Source organism: Prionailurus viverrinus, chromosome B3 (assembly GCF_022837055.1).
Source record: "Prionailurus viverrinus isolate Anna chromosome B3, UM_Priviv_1.0, whole genome shotgun sequence".
In the NCBI taxonomy this organism is placed as follows: Eukaryota; Metazoa; Chordata; class Mammalia; order Carnivora; family Felidae; genus Prionailurus; species Prionailurus viverrinus.
This window is the reverse complement of record NC_062566.1, coordinates 80,162,028-80,183,281: the sequence shown is the minus strand read 5'-3', so window position 1 is coordinate 80,183,281 and position 21,254 is coordinate 80,162,028. Positions and strand designations below refer to the sequence as shown.

The window sequence follows — 21,254 nt, the reverse complement described above, 5'->3', positions numbered from 1 at the left end:
GTGGTGACAGCCTGTCTCACCCAGGGCAAATGAGGACATGAAACGTATCAACCTTAGAAATTGCGAGATTTTTGGATCATCTGTAACAATTAGCGATTCATGTCACCAGGGTATCACTATGGGAATTTAAAAAAACTTAATTCTGTTCAGTAATGATTTTTCTGAATATAATCTGCTCTTCTTTTTCCCTTAACATTGTTTATAGTGGCATCTCTACTATAGGTCAATTCCTTAAAGTCTGCTTTAAATAATTTTAAGGCAGCATAGAAAATACATATATTCTACAACTTTCCTGGCCTCATTGTTTCTCAAAGGTAACTGCAATTTTTGCTCTTAAAAATAGTGCATCTTACGGAGTAGAGATTAAATGTGTATCTCAAAACCACTAATAACAATGCCAATCTTTTCACTCTGGTTAAAACCTCTGACAGAACTTGGGAGTCCAGTTCAGGAATATTCCATTTGAATGAATGAAGAAATGCAAAATAAAGGTCTTGCCTCACATGCCAGCATACAATCAGAGCAAGTTATACAACCACAGTTTTTAGTTTGCCATTTATTCATTAGGCCATAGAGCTATAGTTTAAACTTCTGCCTGTTAAGTTCCTAAAGCCAAAGAAACTTGGATCTCTGTCAACAAAAAGCATAAAGTTACAATGTGAGGATGGTGGGCACTAACAGTCTGCATGCACCAGAGGCTTACGACTTAAAACTTGAGGTGAAATTAAGACAAGATGCGATTATTTTCCAAAAGCACTATTTTTTTTTTTATTTATACAGAGTCCTAACCACTTCAGTGGCAGGAGGAGTGGGAGAGGTTCCTTTTTCAATCCAGGGGCCTCCATAATGTTGGTCTGTTGTTACCAAACACACAGGCAAGTGGCGTCATGGATTTGGTAAACTAACTACATACAATGTTTAGTCTCTCTCTGCTAGAGCAACAAGGTGAGCATCAATCTCTGCTTCTGTAAGAATCCTAGAAGGCAAGGAGAAAAAAACCCGTAACTATTTTACTTTTTGAAAACTTTTTCTTATCTAAAATTCCAAACACACGAAAGTAGAATAGATAGTAATGAATTCCTGTGTACCTAACACCCAACTTGGACAATTATCAATTTACAGATTTAAAAAATCTGTATACCTGTCATCCCTTTAGAATTCCCAGGTATTTCATCAACTTTATCTATACACAAAAATGTTTACTTCTTTGACATCAGATCTAAAATTAGGTTTTCTGAAAGCAAACTCTTTTAGTTGTAGCTATGACAGAAAATATTTAAAGCAAACCTATACATAATGTATTCTATTTTAGCTCCAATGTCAAAATCCCCTTTAGAAAAAAGACGGGACATCTGGGTGGCTCAGTTGGTTGAGTGTCTGACTCTTGGTTTTGGCTCAGGTCATGATGTCATGGTTTGTGAGACTGAGCCCATGTTGGGCTCTGTGCTGACAGTGTGGAGCCTGCTTGGGATTCTCTCTCTCTCTGCTCCTCCCCCACTTGCTCACTCTCTCTCAATATAAATAAATAAACATTAAAAAAAAAAAAAAGAGAAAAGAACTTGCAGGTCCTTTAAGCAGATTTATAAATTGCTCCTGCAGGAAAAATACTGCTAAAACCAAACACACAATTACTTCCCAGAGAAAAAAAAAAAAAGTATAGATTAAAAAAATTTTTAATTCCATGAATTTTTCTTAAATCATTCGTGTTTAAACCACTTACCTACAGGCAACAAAGAGAATAAATTAGAAGAAAAAATGCATAGTAACAAAAAACTCTGTAAGGTCCAGTTAAGCTTAGTTTACCACCTTTTTTCCCACCCCTAACCATTATCAAGTATCCCTGTAACTGTGACCTAAGAGTAAATACAAATTATAGTTAACATGCCTTCCAGCAGTTCCCTGCATCTGTGGATTTAACTGAAGTATTTTTCACAAGTGCATCCAGATTCATGGTAAGTAAACCACCTCACAAGGTTCTGGGGGGATTAAGTGAGATGGTATATGTTAAGCACCCAGTATAGATTTGACTCATGGAAGCTATAAGGTTGATCTGTAGGAGTTAGTTACTTAGTAAGAACAGACGAGCATCCAGCATCTGCAATTCAATTAGCTATATTAAAAATTTGGGGTTTCCAAAGATCTCCAGACAGGGTCTGATATAGATCAGTATTTCATATTACTCTCAAAGCTCCACTTAAATAATCACTAAATAATCAAAGCTTCACCTGAAAAAAACTAAAAACTACTACTCTGGGAGATGAGGTTTCTATTGGCCATAAGGTAAAAAAAGGTAACACTTATGCTTACTTTACTCCTAACATAAAGAAGGTTATTTTATGTTGCCTCTGATATTTGATATAAAATCACTCAGAAATGAGAAGCAGTTATGTCTGCCTTAAAGAGATTTCTGATAAGTTTTAAAACAGATCTCTCAGGTAATGAGGGAAAAAACTGCAATTAAAAAAAAAATGCTTTTTCCCCCAAAGTTGTAGGACAAATGGACCCACACACTTCTACCCTTCTAGGCTGTAATTTATCTCTTGGCAAACTTCTTTAAGCACCTGTCCAACAATATAACTCACCTGAATTTAGGATTTTCAACTGTAACTACTCCAACTTCTATTTCTGAAGGTTTAAAATCAATTGATAGAACAGTAGATAGGCATGTAATTGCAGTCTGAAAAAAGTATCAACATTAAAATAGTATTTTTCAGAGATTCCAAGATTTTTCATTCCAAGCTTATTCAGATCATGAATTAACCACAAACTATTCATTTTTGTTCCATGTTTCAGTGATGCAGTTCTACAACCACGTGTTACCAACAGATTGCTTAATTCTAATATGTTGCCTGCCAATGAGAAGAAACTTGGCTTATACTAAGTCAAGTCATAAATGAAAGGGGTCTATCAAAAAACACAGGATGAATCACACACAACAGTCTGTTTGCTTGATGACCTCTACATGCTGGGCACTATGCTTAGCACTTGGGGTGAGATGGGGGAGAGGATAAACATGAATGATACAGCCTTCCTTCAAGGAAAATTTACAGTAATAACAATTTAAGAAGGTTTTAAAGTGGCTCTGTATCTGATGTGATTAATCATTTATGTAATTATGAACTGCAAGTAAAAAAGACCTTTTATAAACATTTAAACAGGACACAGTACCTCCCAGATGAGAACTAGCTTTATATCTCCCGTTATTATAAATAATAGTGCCAACCAAACATAAAAGTATTAGATAGTAATTCTTTTGTCACTTACCAGAATCATGTTTTAAGTCTTTAGAATGGTTGTATCCCAGACCCTCCTTTCCAAAATTTACTAAAATTTTTGTTTTCAGCTTCTTGGCAGTAAATAAGAGGTTTCCTTGGTCTAAGATTACTAAACATTTATGTAAAATTTTAGCTTGTTGTGTCCATTTAAAACATCCCAATCATAATGAATAATCAATCCCCTATCATTCCTGCATTAAGCTAGCTCTGCTTTTGCATCCCAGATAGAATTTCTCTGTCAAGTTATCGCATGAGCATATATTCTTTAACCAAGAAGATGTTTGTTTGCTGAGAATCTGGTATGTGGCTGTTTCTCCTTTAGGGCCATAAGAGTAACACTGTGGACTCAATTTTTTCACTTTTGCTCCCAGGAAGCTTAAGCCTAATTTGAGTCACAACCATGCAGGTCCCAGGCCCTGGTCTTGAATTCTCATTTTTAGTTACATCTTCCCATTTTATAAGTGTTTCATTGGAAGCAGTTTCAAATACATTATGACATGAGATAAGGAATTAAGTGAATACAAGCAGTCCTCATTGTTCCCATGTCAGCTGAATGACACCAATTTACTATTAAGCCAACAAACTTGGTTCTGTGATAAATCCAGAACAGCCTTTTTAGATGGTCAATTTATACAATGATCTTCCCTATTCTATTTAGCATTAAAAAAAAAAAAAAGGTCAGATCTTTTTGACTAACTTACTTCCACTGTCTGTTCAAATGTCCAATCAAATTTCTTCTTGACTTTTTTTTCAAGGAAGCTGGTTGATTCAGTTTGTTTAACTCCTGCTGCAGTGGCTTTAAACCCACAGTAGTAACCTGCAGGATCACACTTGTACACCTGAGGGCCTTGTTCTTCATCTATACCAATTAAAATCATACCTAAAAAGAAAGACCCTCATGAAATATCTTATACTTTTGTACAACACAATTTCTTCTTTCTTTGTATTGTCATAAAGCTATTGTTAATCACTATTCTGTCCATCTATTTTAGGATATGTATTTTGCTTAAAGAACACTGATAAGATACAGGTTATCACCACAGATAAACTAGGTAACCAAGAACTTTCCATTTCACAAAAGGCTTATCAAAGATGTTTTTAAAATTTGAATTATTACAATTATAATTTACAACTTTCTAAATCCTTGCTATTACTCAAAGCATATTCCTCTGAACCCTTGAGATGTTACCAAATAAATCTGAATTGAATTGAATTGAATTCAAGTTGAATTCAGTTAAATTTTTCATCTTCCTTTTAGAGAAAATAATATATAGTAGTATGGTAAATGTTCTGCTGTAGACTGACCTACTTAAACTTAGTAGTTCTTTAATTTATTTGACCAAGGAAGACTTTTTTCTCTTTTTTTTAAGAACTTAAGGTTCTAGGGGCGCCTGGGTGGCGCAGTCGGTTAAGCGTCCGACTTCAGCCAGGTCACGATCTCGCGGTCCGGGAGTTCGAGCCCCGCATCAGGCTCTGGGCTGATGGCTCAGAGCCTGGAGCCTGTTTCTGATTCTGTGTCTCCCTCTCTCTCTGCCCCTCCCCTGTTCATGCTCTGTCTCTCTCTGTCCCAAAAATAAATAAACGTTGAAAAAAAAAATTAAAAAAAAAAAAAAAAAAAAAAAAGAACTTAAGGTTCTAAAGAATTTAAGGTTCCAGGGAACCAAAATTGTGGAATACACCTTGGGAATGGTGGTGCAAAACGAAATACACCTTGAGGCTACTTGCTTATCTTCAGACTGCCCATCTTTGATACTGCTGGTATACATTCCTCTAGTAGTCAGGAGAAACCAAATTCTAAATTCTGTACACAGACCTTTATTATTACAAACCCATTGTGTTATAATGACATACAGTTAAACACCACACCAAACTTCTTTCTACTCAGCAAAGCAGGTAATAAACTATTTAAAGAATGACTTAACTCCTGGTTTCTTGTATTTCTAGATCTGAACCTCTTTTATGTACAGGCATGCCTCGTTTTATTGCGTGTTGCCTTGTTGCACTTCACAGATACTGCATTTCTTTATAAAGGTTTGTAGCAACCCTGCGTTAAGTCTATTTTTCCAATAGTGTTTGCTTGCTTCATGTCTGTCACATTTTGCTAATTCCTGGAATATTTCAAACATTTTCCATTATTCTTATTATACTTGTTATAGTCATCTATTATCAGTGATTAGGACTTGTTGAAAGTTTCGATGTTAGCATTTTAGCAATAAAGTATTTTTAAATTAAGGTATGTACATGGCTTTTTTAGATATAATGCTATTGCACACTTAATAGAGTACAGTGTAAACATAACTTTCATATGCACTGGGAAACCAAAAAATTCATTTGACTCACTATATTGTGATATTAGCTTTATTGCAGTGGTCTGTACTGAACCTGCAATATCTCTGAGGTATGCCTGTAGTTTCCTCTGTTTTAAGATTCAGTAGTAGTCAATCACTTTATTCACATTTAGAGATGTTTTACTGAGTCTACCAATGAGGAATTTTGAAACTTATTTAATTGATAAACACTATGACAGTGATCAGATATCTGTTTTATTCAAAGGTTATGTCACCCTCTAATTTTCTTTACATTTTATACTTGATATAAAGTATAGGCCAACACCAAAGAGATATCCACTTACTGCTTGAGGGAACAAACACTTTTTTACTCCAGTCTTGCAAGATGAGCTGGGTTTAATAGATGGTAAGGACATGAAGGGCAATCAAGGCAAAAGGAACAACATGCACAAAGGCATCAAGACATGAAAGGTCTTGTTATACCCAGGTGATGACAAAAGACCCACGCACTACCGGGACTTCAGGTGAGGAAGGAAAGCAGTACACGGAAGAAGGTGCTTGGGAATAAACTGCATGTCATATTAAGGGGCTTGGAATTTACACTGTAGCTGATGAGGAATCAGTTTTTCTAGGGAGTAACAATCAAAATTTAATTTTAAAATGATAACTCACATAGCAACATGGAAGAAAGACTAGGAAAGAGTGAGAAAAGAGAGAAGAGACAAGTAAACTAAGTGGCAAAGGCAAGAGATGATGAAGAAGGAACAGAGGAGACAGGAAAGAACAGATATTCTGAGGTGAAGCTCGAAGACTAATCATATGACCAGGGAAGGTGGAGTAGGCGTAGCAAAGAGAAGTTGAGGATAAAAGTAGGAAAACAGCAATGATTTCAAGTCTGAAGCATCTGCAGGCTGTGGAGGAAGGGACTGGGCTAACACTAACGTAGTAGTGACTGGCTGAATACAGGTAGTAAACGAAAGTATGAAAGAGGGTGAGATCACTGACACAGAACCAAGAGGGAGAGAAGGACCACAGAGAAAGCCTGGTGAGCAAAAACATTTAAAGGAAAAGCAGAAGATGAGCTAAGGAAAGTGAGGAAAAGGGGGAAAGAGCATCACTGAAGAAACTGAGGGAGCATTTTTAAATGAGAGGTCAAAAATAGGGTCATATGTTAGAGAAAAATCATTACACTCACTGATTTAATTCCCATAAACGACACAATGTCAAAAACAAACGTGTTCAATTTTTCAGGATAATGTATTACATTCAATCTAAAATCAGTAAACCTCATCTCCTAATAGAATTTTACTTATTTTTAAAAAACATAATATAGTCTACAAATATGAACCACAGGTATATGTGTTTGAGCCTAATTCTTTAGGGTGATCAAAAAAAAAGAGCTACATTGTTAAGATGTCTATTGAGACATCTGCATGGAAAGAGTAATCTGGAATTGCAGTACAACTCCCATTACAACAGCCCAATGTAACAGTGACTTGGATCTTTCAAATCAAACATCCTTAAAAGAACTATTTTAATAAAGTCTAATAGCACCTAAAGCTTAAGAGATAATACCTAAAATACTGTTGTGAAACCTACCCTTCATTGCTGATTTATTATAGAGAGTTCCACCCTTTATATAATTTTCTTTTATTCCTCTTTCTGAAAAAATGTAATTCATTTGTGAGCCTTGTTAGCATACTTACAACAACCAAGAGGCCTCATTTCAGCATTCTGTGTGTAGACCTGAGAAATATCAGCAATTCTTTTGCACAGCATGTCCACAGGAATCTCATAGCCATACTTGTACTTCCAATTAGCTGCCTCATAGCGTGCCCTCTGTACCTGGGATCTGCTGTCCGCTTAGAGCAGAAAAAACAAGTTTACTTCTTTAGAGGAAAGAGTGAACGTAAAATCAGACAATTTTCCATTTTCCATACATATATAAAATCTCCACTCTAACTTAAGGAAGGTAGAGTGGTCCACTATGGTTTCTTCTACCACCAACGAAGGGTCGATGACTCAGCAACAAATCCATGACAAAAAAGGAAAACATATTTAAAGATGGAGTTCTACACACAGCACTTCCTTTTATGCTGAGTCCTTTATCAGCCGTCAAAATAGTTTCTACAAGTGTTTAAAGAACAAGTTTTAAGGAGAATGTTTCTCTTACCTTTTTTGTAGGCTTGAATTTTCTCTTGATTTCAGAAAACAGAAACCCAAAGTAATTTTTATAATTCTCATCTACTTCTAACTGTGCCATTATTACCAGGTTTGAAATATATGGACTTAACTGCCCTTAAAGTATTAACTATATATGAAATAAATCATCTATGAGAGGGGCCTCAGCCCAGTTTCCCTGACAGTAGTATACAGATCTAATTCTATTATACTTATGATTTCAAAAAAACTCACAATACTCCGAATATACTGATACTAACCTTGGAAGATGGCAAATATACTCCTATATATCAGGCACATCAGGCACTAAAGGGAGCCTTTTAAAATTAATACAAAACTCAAAAATAATTGAAGAAAATAACAAATCTAAGTAGACATCAAATCAGTTACCTGTCATTCCTGTCATCACACAGCCAATGTTTTCAGTTATCTTGAATAAGTGAGTCACTGTGCTAGAATCCAATAATTTGTCCTAATGAACAAAAGAGATCAAGATAATTTTTGTAAAATCAGAGGTCCCAGTGCAGGGATAAAAAAATACTATGGAGTTATGATAAACTATGTAACAAATGTCTTCTGTTCATTTTATTGTTAAACCCAATTTTTTAAAAAAGGCAGGGGATAGACTTTGTCTTCCTTTGTTAGATGATAGGTTTCCTGTGGGGGAGAACTATATCACCAAAGCCTGTTGCAAGATTCCTGAAGAAAAAAGACCTAGAATTCCCACTGTGCTTATAATCATTACCACAAAGTTCAATATGTTAATTCTGTCTACTCAGCTAAACAGTCCATAGCTGCTGAGTAAATACTTCTGGAGTGAAACGGGAAAGCACAAGGAAAGCAAGAATGTTAATGTATATAGGTTGTAATATAACTTTGTACAAACTCATGAAAAATCCTTACATTATATTCTGTAACAACAGGCTATCTGAGCAGTATTACTTACAGGTACTTTCTTCTGTGTGACAATTACTGCACAGTCTTTCCCTCTGACAGCTACTGATGTAAGGCCACCCTGGTTAATAGCCTTAAAAGCATATTCTGGAAAACAGAACAGTGTTTTTAAAAGGTGGAATAAATTATTATAGATTCATCAAATGGAATAAGCAAGCAATCACTGAAAAGAATGAGCCAGAGCTATACAAACTAACATGGAATGCTGTCCAAGACATGCAAAGTTAAAATAATAATGATAATAAATTCTAGTTAAACCAACTCCATTTCTTTTCATTTTACTTTACTAATCATTTTCATCAGACTAAGTACCAAATTTCCAAAAAAGATTTAATTAATTTATCATATCAAGTCTTTAAAAAAATTTTTTTTTAATGCTCATTTTTGAGAGAGAGACAGAGCATGAGTGGGGAAGGGGCAGAAAGAGAGGGACACACAGAATCAGAAGCAGGCTCCAGGCTCTGAGCTGTCAGCACAGAGCCCGATGCGGGGCTTAAACTCACAAACTGTGAGATCATGACCTGAGCTGAAGTCAGACACTTAACCAACTGAGCTACCCAGGCACCCCTATTACATCAAGTCTTTATCAATTATATTTTATAATTTGAAAAGTTTGTTTTGCGGTCATTATTTCTACCAAGTCTGGTTTTCCTGGGTCAAATTTAGTTGCTCTAAATTTTCTCAAGACCTACTACTACTGCTAATTTTGGCCAGTAACTAATTTGACCATATGCAATTTTAATTGCTGTTAAGATTATTCTGTATTGTCTTTTCCCCTACCAAGTTGAAATTTTCTGGATCATAGTTTTTCTGATTTTCATGATATCTAAAACAAGGATTCTTTAGTTTGTCTATAACAAACTTCAGCTTGTGCACTTCTAGCTGCTATCAAACCAGTCCCCAGGTTAAAACAGATGGATCAAAGAGGGAGCATGAAAACAAACTACTTTAACACTATGCAGTTGACAACAATTGCTTTTGAAGAGTAGAATTACAAATGAGACTACCCCTTTCTATGTTTTGTATTTCTGTAATATCTAAATCTGATATAAACATACTTTGTAATTATAAAAGTAGCAACAGATAAACAATTGGAACCTCATCAAGATAAAAAGCTTCTGTACACAAAGGAATCAATCAACAAAACTAAAAGGCAACGGACAGAATGGGAGAAGATATCTGCAAATGACATATCGGATAAAGGCTTACTATCCAAATACATGAAGAACTTACCAAACTCAACACCCAAAAAAACAAATAATCCAGTGAGGAAATGGGCAGAAGACATGAATAGACACCCTTCCAAAGACATCCAGATGGCTAACAGACATGAAAAGATGCTCAACATCACTCATCATCAGGGAAATACAAATCCAAACCACACTGAGATACCACCTCACAGCTGTCACAAAGTGGAGAAAGGGGAACCTTTTTGCAAGGTTGGTGGAAATGCAAACTGGTGCAGCCACTCCAGAAAACGGAATGCAAGTTCCTCAAAAAATGACCTACAGAACTACCCTACAACCCAGAATTGCACTACTAGGTATTTATCCAAAAGACACAGGTGTGATGTTTCAAATGGGCACATGCACCCCAATGTTTATAGCAGAATTACTGACAATAGCAAAAGTACAGAAAGAGCCCAAATGCCCATCGACAGTTAAATGGATAAAGAAGATGTGGTATAGATACACAATGGAGTATTACTTGGTTATCAAAGAGAATGAAATCTTGCCATTTGCAGCAATGTGGATGGAACTAGAGTGTGTTATGCTAAACAAAATTAAGTCAGGCAGAGAAAGACAAATATCCTATGATTTCACTCATATATAGAATTTAAGAAACACAGCAGATGAACATAGGGGAAGGGAAGGACAAATAAGGTAAAAACAGAGAGGAAGGCAAGCCATAAGAGACTCTTAAATACAGAGAACAAACTCGGGGTTGCTAGAGAGGAGGTGGATGGGGGTGGGCTAAATAGGTGATGGGCATTAAGAAGAGCACTTGTTGGGATGAGCCCTGGGTGTTATATGTAAGTGATGAATCACTGGGTTCTATTCCTGAAATCGATACTACACTGTATGTTAACTAACTTGAATTTAAAAAAAAAATTAAAATAAAATATTAGTCATAAAAAATAGCAACAGAAATATTTGCTCACTGTAGAAAATATGGGGATTATAGAATACAATGTAAAAAAAAGTCACTCATAACTCTAATCATTATTGACATTTTAACATAATAGATGTTTTAAAAATTCTGTCAAGTATTACTCTGGGCACAGGGTCTGAATCCTAGTCTCCTATGTTCAGAAAGCCAACTGGTGATGAGGACCAGCCAAGAAAGATACTACCTGTGCCAAAGAACTTCCTTTAATAGGAGCTATAATAAAAAACTCATCAAATATTTCTAAGTAGCTATAGATTGAAGACAGAAAAATAGAATAAAAAAGACTCTAGCAAAACACCATAAAGAAAATCCTCAAATCTACCTTAGATTCAACTAGATTATAATAGTTTATTTCTACCATCACCACAAATAATTTCTAAAGCATAATGTTTCAAAATGCTTCTCAGTTCTATTTCTTATATGGCCAAAAAGCTTCTATCAGATCAAACCTCCACAGATAAAAAACCATAAACTCTGAATAACTACCTGAAGACACCAGAAAGTGACAAACAGTAGGCAGATTCTAGAAGGGGAGGACAATGCTTGGAAGAAAGGAATGGTATGAATGAGTTTCCCATTTTCACAGCTTATAGACTGAGTGCAGGCCCTGGTCAGGGCGAAATACCCACAGAAAATTCAGTCTTTTTAGCCTGAAGAACTAGAGAACAGTTTGGGGGTAACTACAGCTACTGGAAAATGAGGGAAACAAGGGAGAGAGCCAGAGAGGGAAAGACTCAACCCATATATTATGTTACCCAAATCTCTGGCTGATTCCATAACCACATATACACAAGACAGACTCCAGGCAGCTTAGCTAAGCTAAAAGAAAGGGAGACTTGAGCTGCCACCCAAATTAATTGCCTGCTAGAACAAATCAACATTCTTTGGAGGAATATAGCAGAATCCATGTCAACTGCATTAAATATTAATGGATAAAATACTCCAATTAAAGGCAGAAACTGTCAGAATGGATAAAAAAGCAAACCTCAAATATATGCTATCTACCACAGACACACTTTACTAAATGAGTGGAAAAAAAGATTACCATATAAACAGTAAGCATCAGAAAGTTGAATGGACAATATTAATATCAGACAAAGTAGAGATTTCAAGACAACAAATGTATCAGAGATAAAGAGGGACACTTCAAAAAAATGTCACAGAATGTCAAGAAATGTCACAGAAAAATCAAGTCACAAGAAAGAAGACAGAACAATCATAATGTATATGCACCTTATAAGAGTACTTTAAAATACATAAAAGTAAAATTGACAAAATTAAAAAGAGTAATGGCCAATCCCATCCAGTTTAAGATTTTACCACCACCACCGGGGCAACTGAAATAGACATAAACACACAAAGCAGACATTCATGATATGGACCACACTATCGATCACCTTGACTGAGTTGTATCTACAGGAACACTACTGGCAACAACTGAAGAATATACATGCACATGGTGTAATACAAATGTACATGGTAACTTTACTGAGACAGAGCATATGTTAGAGACCATAAAACAAGTCTCAATAAATTTTAAAGTATTGAAATCCCTAACTATTTGAAAAATTTAAAACACCCTTCTAAATAATCCATGGATCAAAGACATAATCATAAGAGAAACTTCAAAAATATTTTGAACTGACTGGTAATAATGTATCAAAATTTGTAGGATGCAGCTAAAAGAAGGAATTGTATTGCTATGGTAGAAAGACCCTAAGGTGGCCTCCTCTCTATAATCCCTGCCTCCAGGTGTTCACACGTTTGTGTAATCCCCTCCTCCTGAATGTGAGCAGGACCCGTTACTTGCTTCCGACAAAATGTGGCAAAGGTGATGGGATGTCATTCTCCTAATTACATAAGACACCTTAAAAGCAAAAACGTATGTTACCTTCCATTGCATATTTCTCCTACCATCATCTTTTTGTAACATTGTTTTTTTGCCTTAAAGGTAAATGTCTGCCCCAAATGAATATGCAAAATTTTAAAAAAATGTTTAATTAATACAGTTTAATGCTTCTAAGAACAGCCAAACTAATTCCAATTACTTCATAAGTTGAAATGTACACTAATAGCTTTGAATGCAAAAATATTATCAGAGGTAACAATTATGGCATTTACAGATGTCATTAAGTGAGCTTATAAAATGATTTACCTGTGACATGAGGCTAATTTCAGTCCTTAACTGTACTTGTATGTGTCTCATTTATCAATAAAATTATATATATAGTTTCTATATAAACAGATATATAAACATATATATTTATATAAATATAAACATATATAAAGACTCTTGTCTTGCTAGCAGACTAACTCTAGAGATTCCTCTTGCTGGCTTGCTAAATGGCTGTATGACAAAGAACCATGGGTGTCTTCCAGTGAACAGTCAGCTAGTAGCTGGGACCCTCAGTCTTATACTGAAAGGAAATGAATTCTGCCAACATCCTCAGTGAGCTTGAAAGCAGAGTCTTCTCTAGTTGAACCTCCAGATGAAAACACAACCCAGACAACATGATTGCAGCCTTGTGACATTATAAGCAAACTACTCCTGACCCACAGTAACTGTGACTTAATAAATGTATTAGTTTTAGCGGCTAAGTTTGTAGTAATGTTTATGCAGCATAGAAAACTAATATGCTAGCCTTGTTTATATTAGACAAGGTCTAAAATCAATTATTTAAGTTACTACTTTAAGAAAATAGGAGGGTGTCTGGGTGGCTCAGTTAGTTGAGCGTCCAACTTTAGCTTGGGTCATGACCTCACTGTTCATGAGTTCAAGCCCCACATTGGGCTCTGTGCTGACAGCTCAGAGCCTGGAGCCTGCTTCAGATTCTGTCTCTTCCTCTCTCTACACCTCCCTTGTTCACACACTCTATCAAAAATAAATAAACCTTAAAAAAAATTTTTTTTAAATAAAAAGAAAGAAACTTAGAAGGGGCACCTGGGTGGCTCACTTGGTTAAATTTCCAACTTTGGCTCAGGTCACGAGTTCACAGTTTGTGAGTTCGAGCAAGCATGGGGCTCTCTGCAATCAGCTCAGAGCCCGCTTTGGATCCTCTTTCCCCCCTCTTTCTGCCAATTCCCCTGATCATGTGCTCTCTCTCCCTCTCTCAAAATAAACATTAAAAAAAATAAGAAACTAAGGAAAGGTAAAATAAACCTGGTTCCCCCCAAATTTCCTTATCTAATTCCCATCTATATCAATTCACCTTCTCTGAGGAACCTTTCCTGGCTCTCTCTGGCTACGTCACTTTCTTTCCCTTTTTTTTTTTTTTTAAGATTTTTATTTATTTATTTTTTGGAGTAATTTCTACACCAAACATAGAGCTCGAAGTCATAACTCTGAGATCAAGAGCCACACGCTCAACTAACTGAGCCAGCCAGGTGGCCCATGTGTCACTTTTTATAGTAACCTTCTTTGTACTGTTATTTTAGTACTCAACATATGTTGCACTGTAATTTCCAATAAAATTTTATATAAATGAATCCCTACTGTAATATTACCAGTGTAAAATATATATTTTATAGTAATTTCCAGAAAAATGGAAACTGCTGGAGTAAAGAATCTTGAGACAACATAATAAGTAAAAAGTATCTTCTAAAGAAACACTGGTAGGGTAAAAATATAGTTTACAGCAGAGGGGAGCATGAAGGCTAATTAAGAAAAAAACAGAACAGGGGCGCCTGGGTGGCGCAGTTGGTTAAGCGCCGACTTCAGCCAGGTCACGATCTCGCGGTCCGTGAGTTCGAGCCCCGCGTCAGGCTCTGGGCTGATGGCTCAGAGCCTGGAGCCTGTTTCTGATTCTGTGTCTCCCTCTCTCACTGCCCCTCCCCCGTTCATGCTCTGTCTCTCTCTGTCCCAAAAATAAATAAACGTTGAAAAAAAAAAATTTAAAAAAAAGAAAAAAACAGAACAGCATAAGGGGAACATTTAAAGGTGTATTTGTTTTTTAAAGCCGGAATTCAAATATTGGAAATAGTAATTAAACACTTTATTTCCATCACTAAAGATTGGGGCTTTTAGGGTAAAATTTCAGAAAAACTTACAAACTAGCAAGCACTATTACATTAATCTCCATAATCTGTTTTTGAATGCCCAAAATTATGCAGGATAATAACTGACAGTCCATTTCCCATTTTTTAAATGGAATAAATTATAATGAATTACACTCAATCTCAAGTCTTCATTTCCTTAAATACAAAGTAAAATACATATTTGTAAAGTATTAGGTTGACGCACGAAAATCATTTTAATAGATAAAAAAAATAGTAAAATATCAGCAGTTTCACATGGTTCAACCTAACAATAAACCATTAGGTTAGAACGCAAATTGCTTCCTTGACCACAAACAAAATGGTAAATCAACAGTTGTTTTGTATAGTTATCTATTTCACAGTCATCTCTTATTCACTTTCTTTCCTTATACTTTTTCCCAGCACTTTCCAACTTTTCTGGGAGTCATTTGTATAGTACTAGGAAAAAAACAGGGGGAAAATATAAAAGATACTGTGATAAAACGTTCAGGACAATCACAATACCAGACAATGGCTCATACTACGACCTACAACAGCAGAGATGCATATCCCCTTTATGAACACTCATCGGCTTTGCAAGGCATCTATAGATGATTCTGAGGTTCTGCCAATTACAGGGCTATACTCAAGATTTTCCCCACCCATAATTTTGTTTAAAATGCTGTACTGAGTTTTGAGAGATAGATATGGTTTTTTCTCCCCCATATAAACATGGGCTGGAAACATAAAAAAATGAAATGAGAGATCTATACATTCTATGAAGTTTGGTTATGGAAAAAAAAAATAAAACCAAAAAGGGTTGTTCTACTGGGGCAAGGCAGGTATTCTGCAAAATATGTCTATTTAATTTCAATGCTGCATGCTAGAAACTTTTTGTTAGTAAGATTTTTGGAAGCTGTTTATTCTTCTGTCTTTCCCTAACCTTGGAACATAAATGAGAAGTGCATCTCATTCCTTAGCACCACCTATTACCCTCTTTAAAACTGTGATCTTTGGGGTGCCTGGATGGCTCAGTCGGTTGAACGTCCGATTCTTGATTTTGGCTCAAGTCATGATCTCAGGTCCTGGGATTGAATGCTGCATCGAGCTCTGCGCTGGGTGTGGAGCCTCCTTGGGATCCTCTCCCTCCCCACCCCCTCTCTCTCTCTGCCTCTTTGCCCCCCTCCTCCACTCACTCGTGGGCGCTCTCCCAAATGAAAAGACAAAACAACTGTGATCTTTAAGCAGGTGGGGTCATTGGAAATCTTGGCACTGGCGTGGGGATGCAGAGGGTGTATATGAGGTTTGAAAACATAGTGTTTGATCTCATTACTTTCTGGTGTAGTTATAATATGTATGTATTTATGTATACAGACATTTAATTTCAAATCGATTCAAGGAGGGCATGAGAAGTCTAGGTTCAGAAACACTATTTTTTTTTAACGTTTATTTATTTTTGAGAGAGAGAGAGAGAGAGAGAGGTAGGTGCATGAGCAAGGGAGGGACAAAGACAGAAGGGGACAGAGTATCCAAGATGGGCTCCAGGCTGACAGCAGTGAGCCTAATGTGAGGCCTGAACTCATGAACTGTGAGATCATGACTGAGCCGAAGTCGGATGCTCGACTGACTGACCAGGTGCCCCAGAAATACTACTTTAACACGAGGTGTTTTTTTTTTTAATAGCAAAAAATGTAAACAGTAAATACTTCCCAGTCCATTTATTTATAAAACTCTTGATTCCATTTTTATCACCCACTCATTTCTTCCTGACAGCATCCCTCACTGAAACATTTATTGAGCACTTACTTTGTGAAAGATACTGTTCTAATAAGTACATTGTATCTATTAAGTCATTAAATCCTTACAGCCCTATAAGGGACATGAAATTATTATTTCTATTTTACAAATCGAAGAAAATTCTCATAGTTGGTGTGGAGCAAGAACTTGAACTCAGGAATCCTGGCTTTGATACTATGCCAGACTGGTATTTCTAGATTAGAAAAGTGTCATATCCAGTCTGATTCTACCAGTCTATTTCTTTCCTGCTCCTTATCAGTATACTCCCTTCTTAGAAGCAACTGGGCAGTGCTCATATCCCCCTGGCAGGCACATTCAAATGACACTCCTCTCCTCCCTTGCCAGACCTATCCAGCAAAGGATCAGCAAAATCAGGAGAGAAAAGCCCGAAAATAGTGAGGTTTATTTTGTCCCACCTGGGCCTTAGTTTCTTCACTGATAACTTAGGGATTTCTGAAATTAGATTTCAAAGCTGGTGCTCTGTGTATAGTTCTACAATTTTTACATACACACACCCTGAATACATTCATTATAAGAAAATTTTCAGTAGTTACTAAAGAGTACAAACAACAATGAGAAATCTTTCTCTTACTCCCTGGGAGCAAACACTGTCAACAGTTTGTAATTATGGGTAACATTTTAACTTTAAATTTGTATCTCTATTTTTTAAATTATTGCCTTTAGACTACATTTATGTTTTGAGTCCTACTATGATAGAGGAGGAGCATACACTCACCTCTCCATTAATCTTTCCTTCCCCAGTCACCTCCCCATTTTTGCTTTATTTTTTTCCACTATCAAAGTTAACAATTTGCACTCATAATTCTTATATACTTTGTCTCTGGTGGACTCTAAAGTTTATAAACTCATCAACAGCATTCACAATATTATAACGTACAAATATTTCACTAGAGAACCAAGTATGGATAGACCATAAAAAAGTAAATACTCCATGCTTACAGAGCTACTAAGCTAACAGACCAAAAAAATGAGCCAAAGAATCAAATAAGCACCTAAAAACATTTACTGAGCATTTAATACTGTGCTAAGCACGCTACATGTATCATCATATTTAATCCTCAAAACAAGCACACAGGAAGGAATTGTTAACCCAACTCTGCAAATGGAAACTAAGGCTAATGTTAATGTCATAGATCACTTGCCCAGGTTGGCTAGTATGCATTATGCAAGGATCTGAATCCAGGTAAGGCTCCAGGGCCTGACCTCTTCGCTATACTGCTTGCTCACACTAACTGTTCTTTCACTTTCCCTTTCCTAGCAATATCTAATTAGTGCCCTGAATAGCAGAATGTGTTATTCAACAAGGCAGTGCTTAAAGTCATCCTGTCTAGAGATTAAGCTTTTGGACTACATGTTTCATTCCAAATCTTTTTAAATTACTTAACTGACACTATATCCAGCCTTTCCACTCACCTAATCTGGAAGTATTAAAGACTACTTTTTGGCTGGATTTCACAATATGGTATATAGCAAAGCAAAGAATAGGTCTGACTTTTCCTGTTCACATATTAAAAATCATAAAATAGAACATTCAAAGCAGTAGTCCAATATAGAAAAATTCTCTAAAACTCGGGAAAGAAACTAAAAATGAAACTTCCTTGAGGAGTTACCTTTCTTCTGTCTTTGGTCATATTTTTCGATTGAGGATGAGTGAAAAGGGTTACTGAATTACCCTTGTTTCTTGCTACCTTGTAAACAGTATATAGCCATACACTGTGTAAATTTCATTCCAAGTTATCTTGAACTATTTCTAAAATTTACAGGTGAAGAGAACCTCATTTATAGGTCAACTCTCTTATGATTTCCAACCAGAGATGGTATTACTGTCCTCCCCGAAGCACTGTGGCGGTAAACTCACTCAAAAATCAAAGGATCATGGGGTCAGATGTAAATCAGATTCTCCAGATATTAATTAAATTCCCTATGGCAGGAAATTAAGAATCCCTGACACCATTTCAATCCAACAAAATATATTGTTACACTGAATGAATGGTAAATAGTTTAGGGTTTATTTCCACTAAGGCTGTCTTTCAGGAAACAGCTAGTTCACCACTTCTCATCCACAATTCAAAACAAGCTTTTAAACTATTTAGAAACATTCAGATGTGGGTTAAAAGGGGATGCTAATTTCAAGAACAGCTCCAGAATTGACAGCCACTCACTCGATCTGCCAGTTTTTCAAAGATGTCCTGATCTGTAGATCCTTGTAATCTGGCACGTTTTACTTTTCTTTTTATACGTTTGTTTACGTTATATGCTACTCCCTTTAAGCTGTGAGCTTCAGTATAGGAGAGGGTGTGACATCTTTGCATCCCCTAGGACCGCCACAGTGTCCTCCACATAAAAGGGTCTGAATGCCACTGTGGAATTAACCACTACAAGGAAGTACATGTTGCAAACAAAGGAAAACGGAGAGGAGTGTTTTAATGGCAAACTTAAGGTGCCAATTATTCTTTAGAGAAGTCCAGATGTTGGGCCCATCCAGGCCAAAACGTAACAAGTGAAAAGGCGTCAAGAAACCAGAGTCCAGAATTGCAGTCCTACCTTCCTTAACTCTTTATTGTGTCCAGGAGGTGCGGCCTCTCGCCCTTAAGAGCCCGAGGCCTTCAGCCTTCGGGCCCCCCGATCCCTGCCTCCAGACAGGCGTGGGAACACCTTGGGAATGGACCCTGACTCGGCCTTTCTCCCGTCCCAGCTCGGGCCATGCTTCAGTCGCGGACTAAACTCCGGCCGCGTCTGCCTGTTCCAGGCCGTACCATGACAGAGCAATTCGAGTGGACCACAGGCGGACTCGGTTCACTCACCTACTTGGTAGAGCCGGCCCTCGGGTGAAAAAATGGTAATGTGGCGATCAAACCCAGCGCTGGAACCACGGGACATGTTGGCGCACCCCCTATTTCAAGCACTGTCTCTGAGCCCCGTAGCTCCCGTACCAGGCGTACAACCCCCCCCCCCGGAAGTTGCAGCAACTGCTTCCGGGGCACCAGCCGGCTTCATCCGCTCTTACGCGCGGAACTCGCGACTCCACCTCCAATTCAGGCGCGGAGAGCGTTCCGAGGCCACACCCCTTCTTGGGGGGTGGGGAGCAGGGACGGTGCGGCGTGGGGGCGCTTTCGGTGAGCGCTTGCGTCAGCTACGCGTCTGAGCTCTGTGCAGATACCAGGTGAAACTGGCGTTGTGGCGGTTTAGAGTTTTCATCTGGAAAGTGAATGGACTGCAGCAAGGACGAAAAAGCTTTCTGGGGGCCCCGAGTAATAATCTGCCTACCGGTGGGACCTAAATGGATGGATGATGTGTTTAAGTCTCTCGTTAGTTTGGGGACGTATGTATCCAGCCTGTGTCTAGATTTCTTGCGTTCTTTCTAATCTACTTTTTACCCATCCACTTTTCTTCCTACTACAGGACAAAATGCGTTGCAGGTGTTGCGGCAGTAACCGTTAATTTTAGGTACAGAAGGGAGCGGGTTCTAGTAGCTACTGGAAAAAACAGAACTGTCTTCTGGCCAGGCAAGGCCAGCAATCCCGACAGTTTTGTCTTAGAAGTAGAACTGAGGAAATATAGGTGAGGAATATGAGGAATCATGAAGTTAAGTTGCTTTAATTGATAAGAACGGAAAGGACATGGAGTATAGCCCTGTTCATTTGTTGAATGAACTAATGGGAGTAGCGGACCGGGTGGCTCCGGAGAGGAAAAGTGGCTTTTCAAATTGTAAAACGGTGCCTATTTTGACTTATCCCCAAGGCACACTCCCATTTAACCAATATTGAATGCACAACATGACGTTAGGCTGGTGTCCCTAACCTCCCCCGTTTGTGCATCTGGGAGGCCGGTTTTGCCAAGGTTTCTGGCACTTGAGTGCCTGCTGTAAGTTAATACTAAAGCAAGGATTCTTACGTCTTTAACATATTTTCTCCTAAGCTCACTTTGCATTTAAAGGAAAAAAATGTGTAAGACCCTCTTAAGTAGTTCTTAAGGAAACCCCAAATGTCAACAATGTTTTTAAAAATTAAACCTCCATTTTTATCAAGCTGAAAAAGTCCAAAAGTGAGACATGATTAAGATAATACTAAATGCATACAACATCTTTGGCACACAGGGTACTTTCCAGCTCTAATTTCCAAGTGTACCGATAAAAGTTGTCCCTTACTTCTGCCGCAGGTCCCTACCCTACCCTCAGGACCAACTCCTGACCTTTTGGGTGCTTTTTTTCCTCATACTCTGAGCAACGCTAGTGTATTATAATTTACCAGACTTTACCTGAATAGTCATAAAGAGTTCTCTGTAAGGCTGCTAAGGAGGGTGAACTCTCTTAGTTGCACAGCCTCAACAGCCCCCCACCCCCACCCCATGCTGATGTCTCTAGCTGAACCCTTCTCCAGAACACATTCTTATCTAATTGCCTGTGGGATGTTTTTCACTTTGAGACACAAGGTACCTTAAAACCCAATGTATTTAAAACAGAGCTCATCATGTCATTTCTTCCCCCACCAAGCCAGTTCCCGCCCCTTGTACCACACTTTACAAGTACTCAGAACCCAAACCTTGCGGCAGTCTT

At 37.5% G+C, this 21,254-nt stretch overlaps 1 protein-coding gene across 3 annotated transcripts in view; it reads right to left on the bottom strand.

Annotated features, from left to right (window-relative positions):
- Window positions 1-740: 740 nt before the first annotated feature.
- PSMA6 (proteasome 20S subunit alpha 6) overlaps window positions 741-21,254 on the bottom strand; it is a 30,175-nt gene continuing 9,661 nt past the window's right edge. The window contains exons 1-7 of one of the 3 annotated variants that reach the window (XM_047863570.1): window positions 19,504-19,667; window positions 8,691-8,785; window positions 8,135-8,216; window positions 7,270-7,425; window positions 3,977-4,155; window positions 2,583-2,677; window positions 741-976 (exon numbers count right to left, since the gene is read on the bottom strand). In XM_047863570.1, the coding sequence (XP_047719526.1) occupies window positions 919-976; window positions 2,583-2,677; window positions 3,977-4,155; window positions 7,270-7,425; window positions 8,135-8,216; window positions 8,691-8,785; window positions 19,504-19,579 (741 nt within the window). In that variant the 5' untranslated portion in view covers window positions 19,580-19,667 and the 3' untranslated portion in view covers window positions 741-918. Of the gene's footprint in view, window positions 977-2,582; window positions 2,678-3,976; window positions 4,156-7,269; window positions 7,426-8,134; window positions 8,217-8,690; window positions 8,786-19,503; window positions 19,668-21,254 lie in introns of those variants that run through there. The other 2 variants (XM_047863571.1, XM_047863572.1) reach the window with 2 other exon arrangements.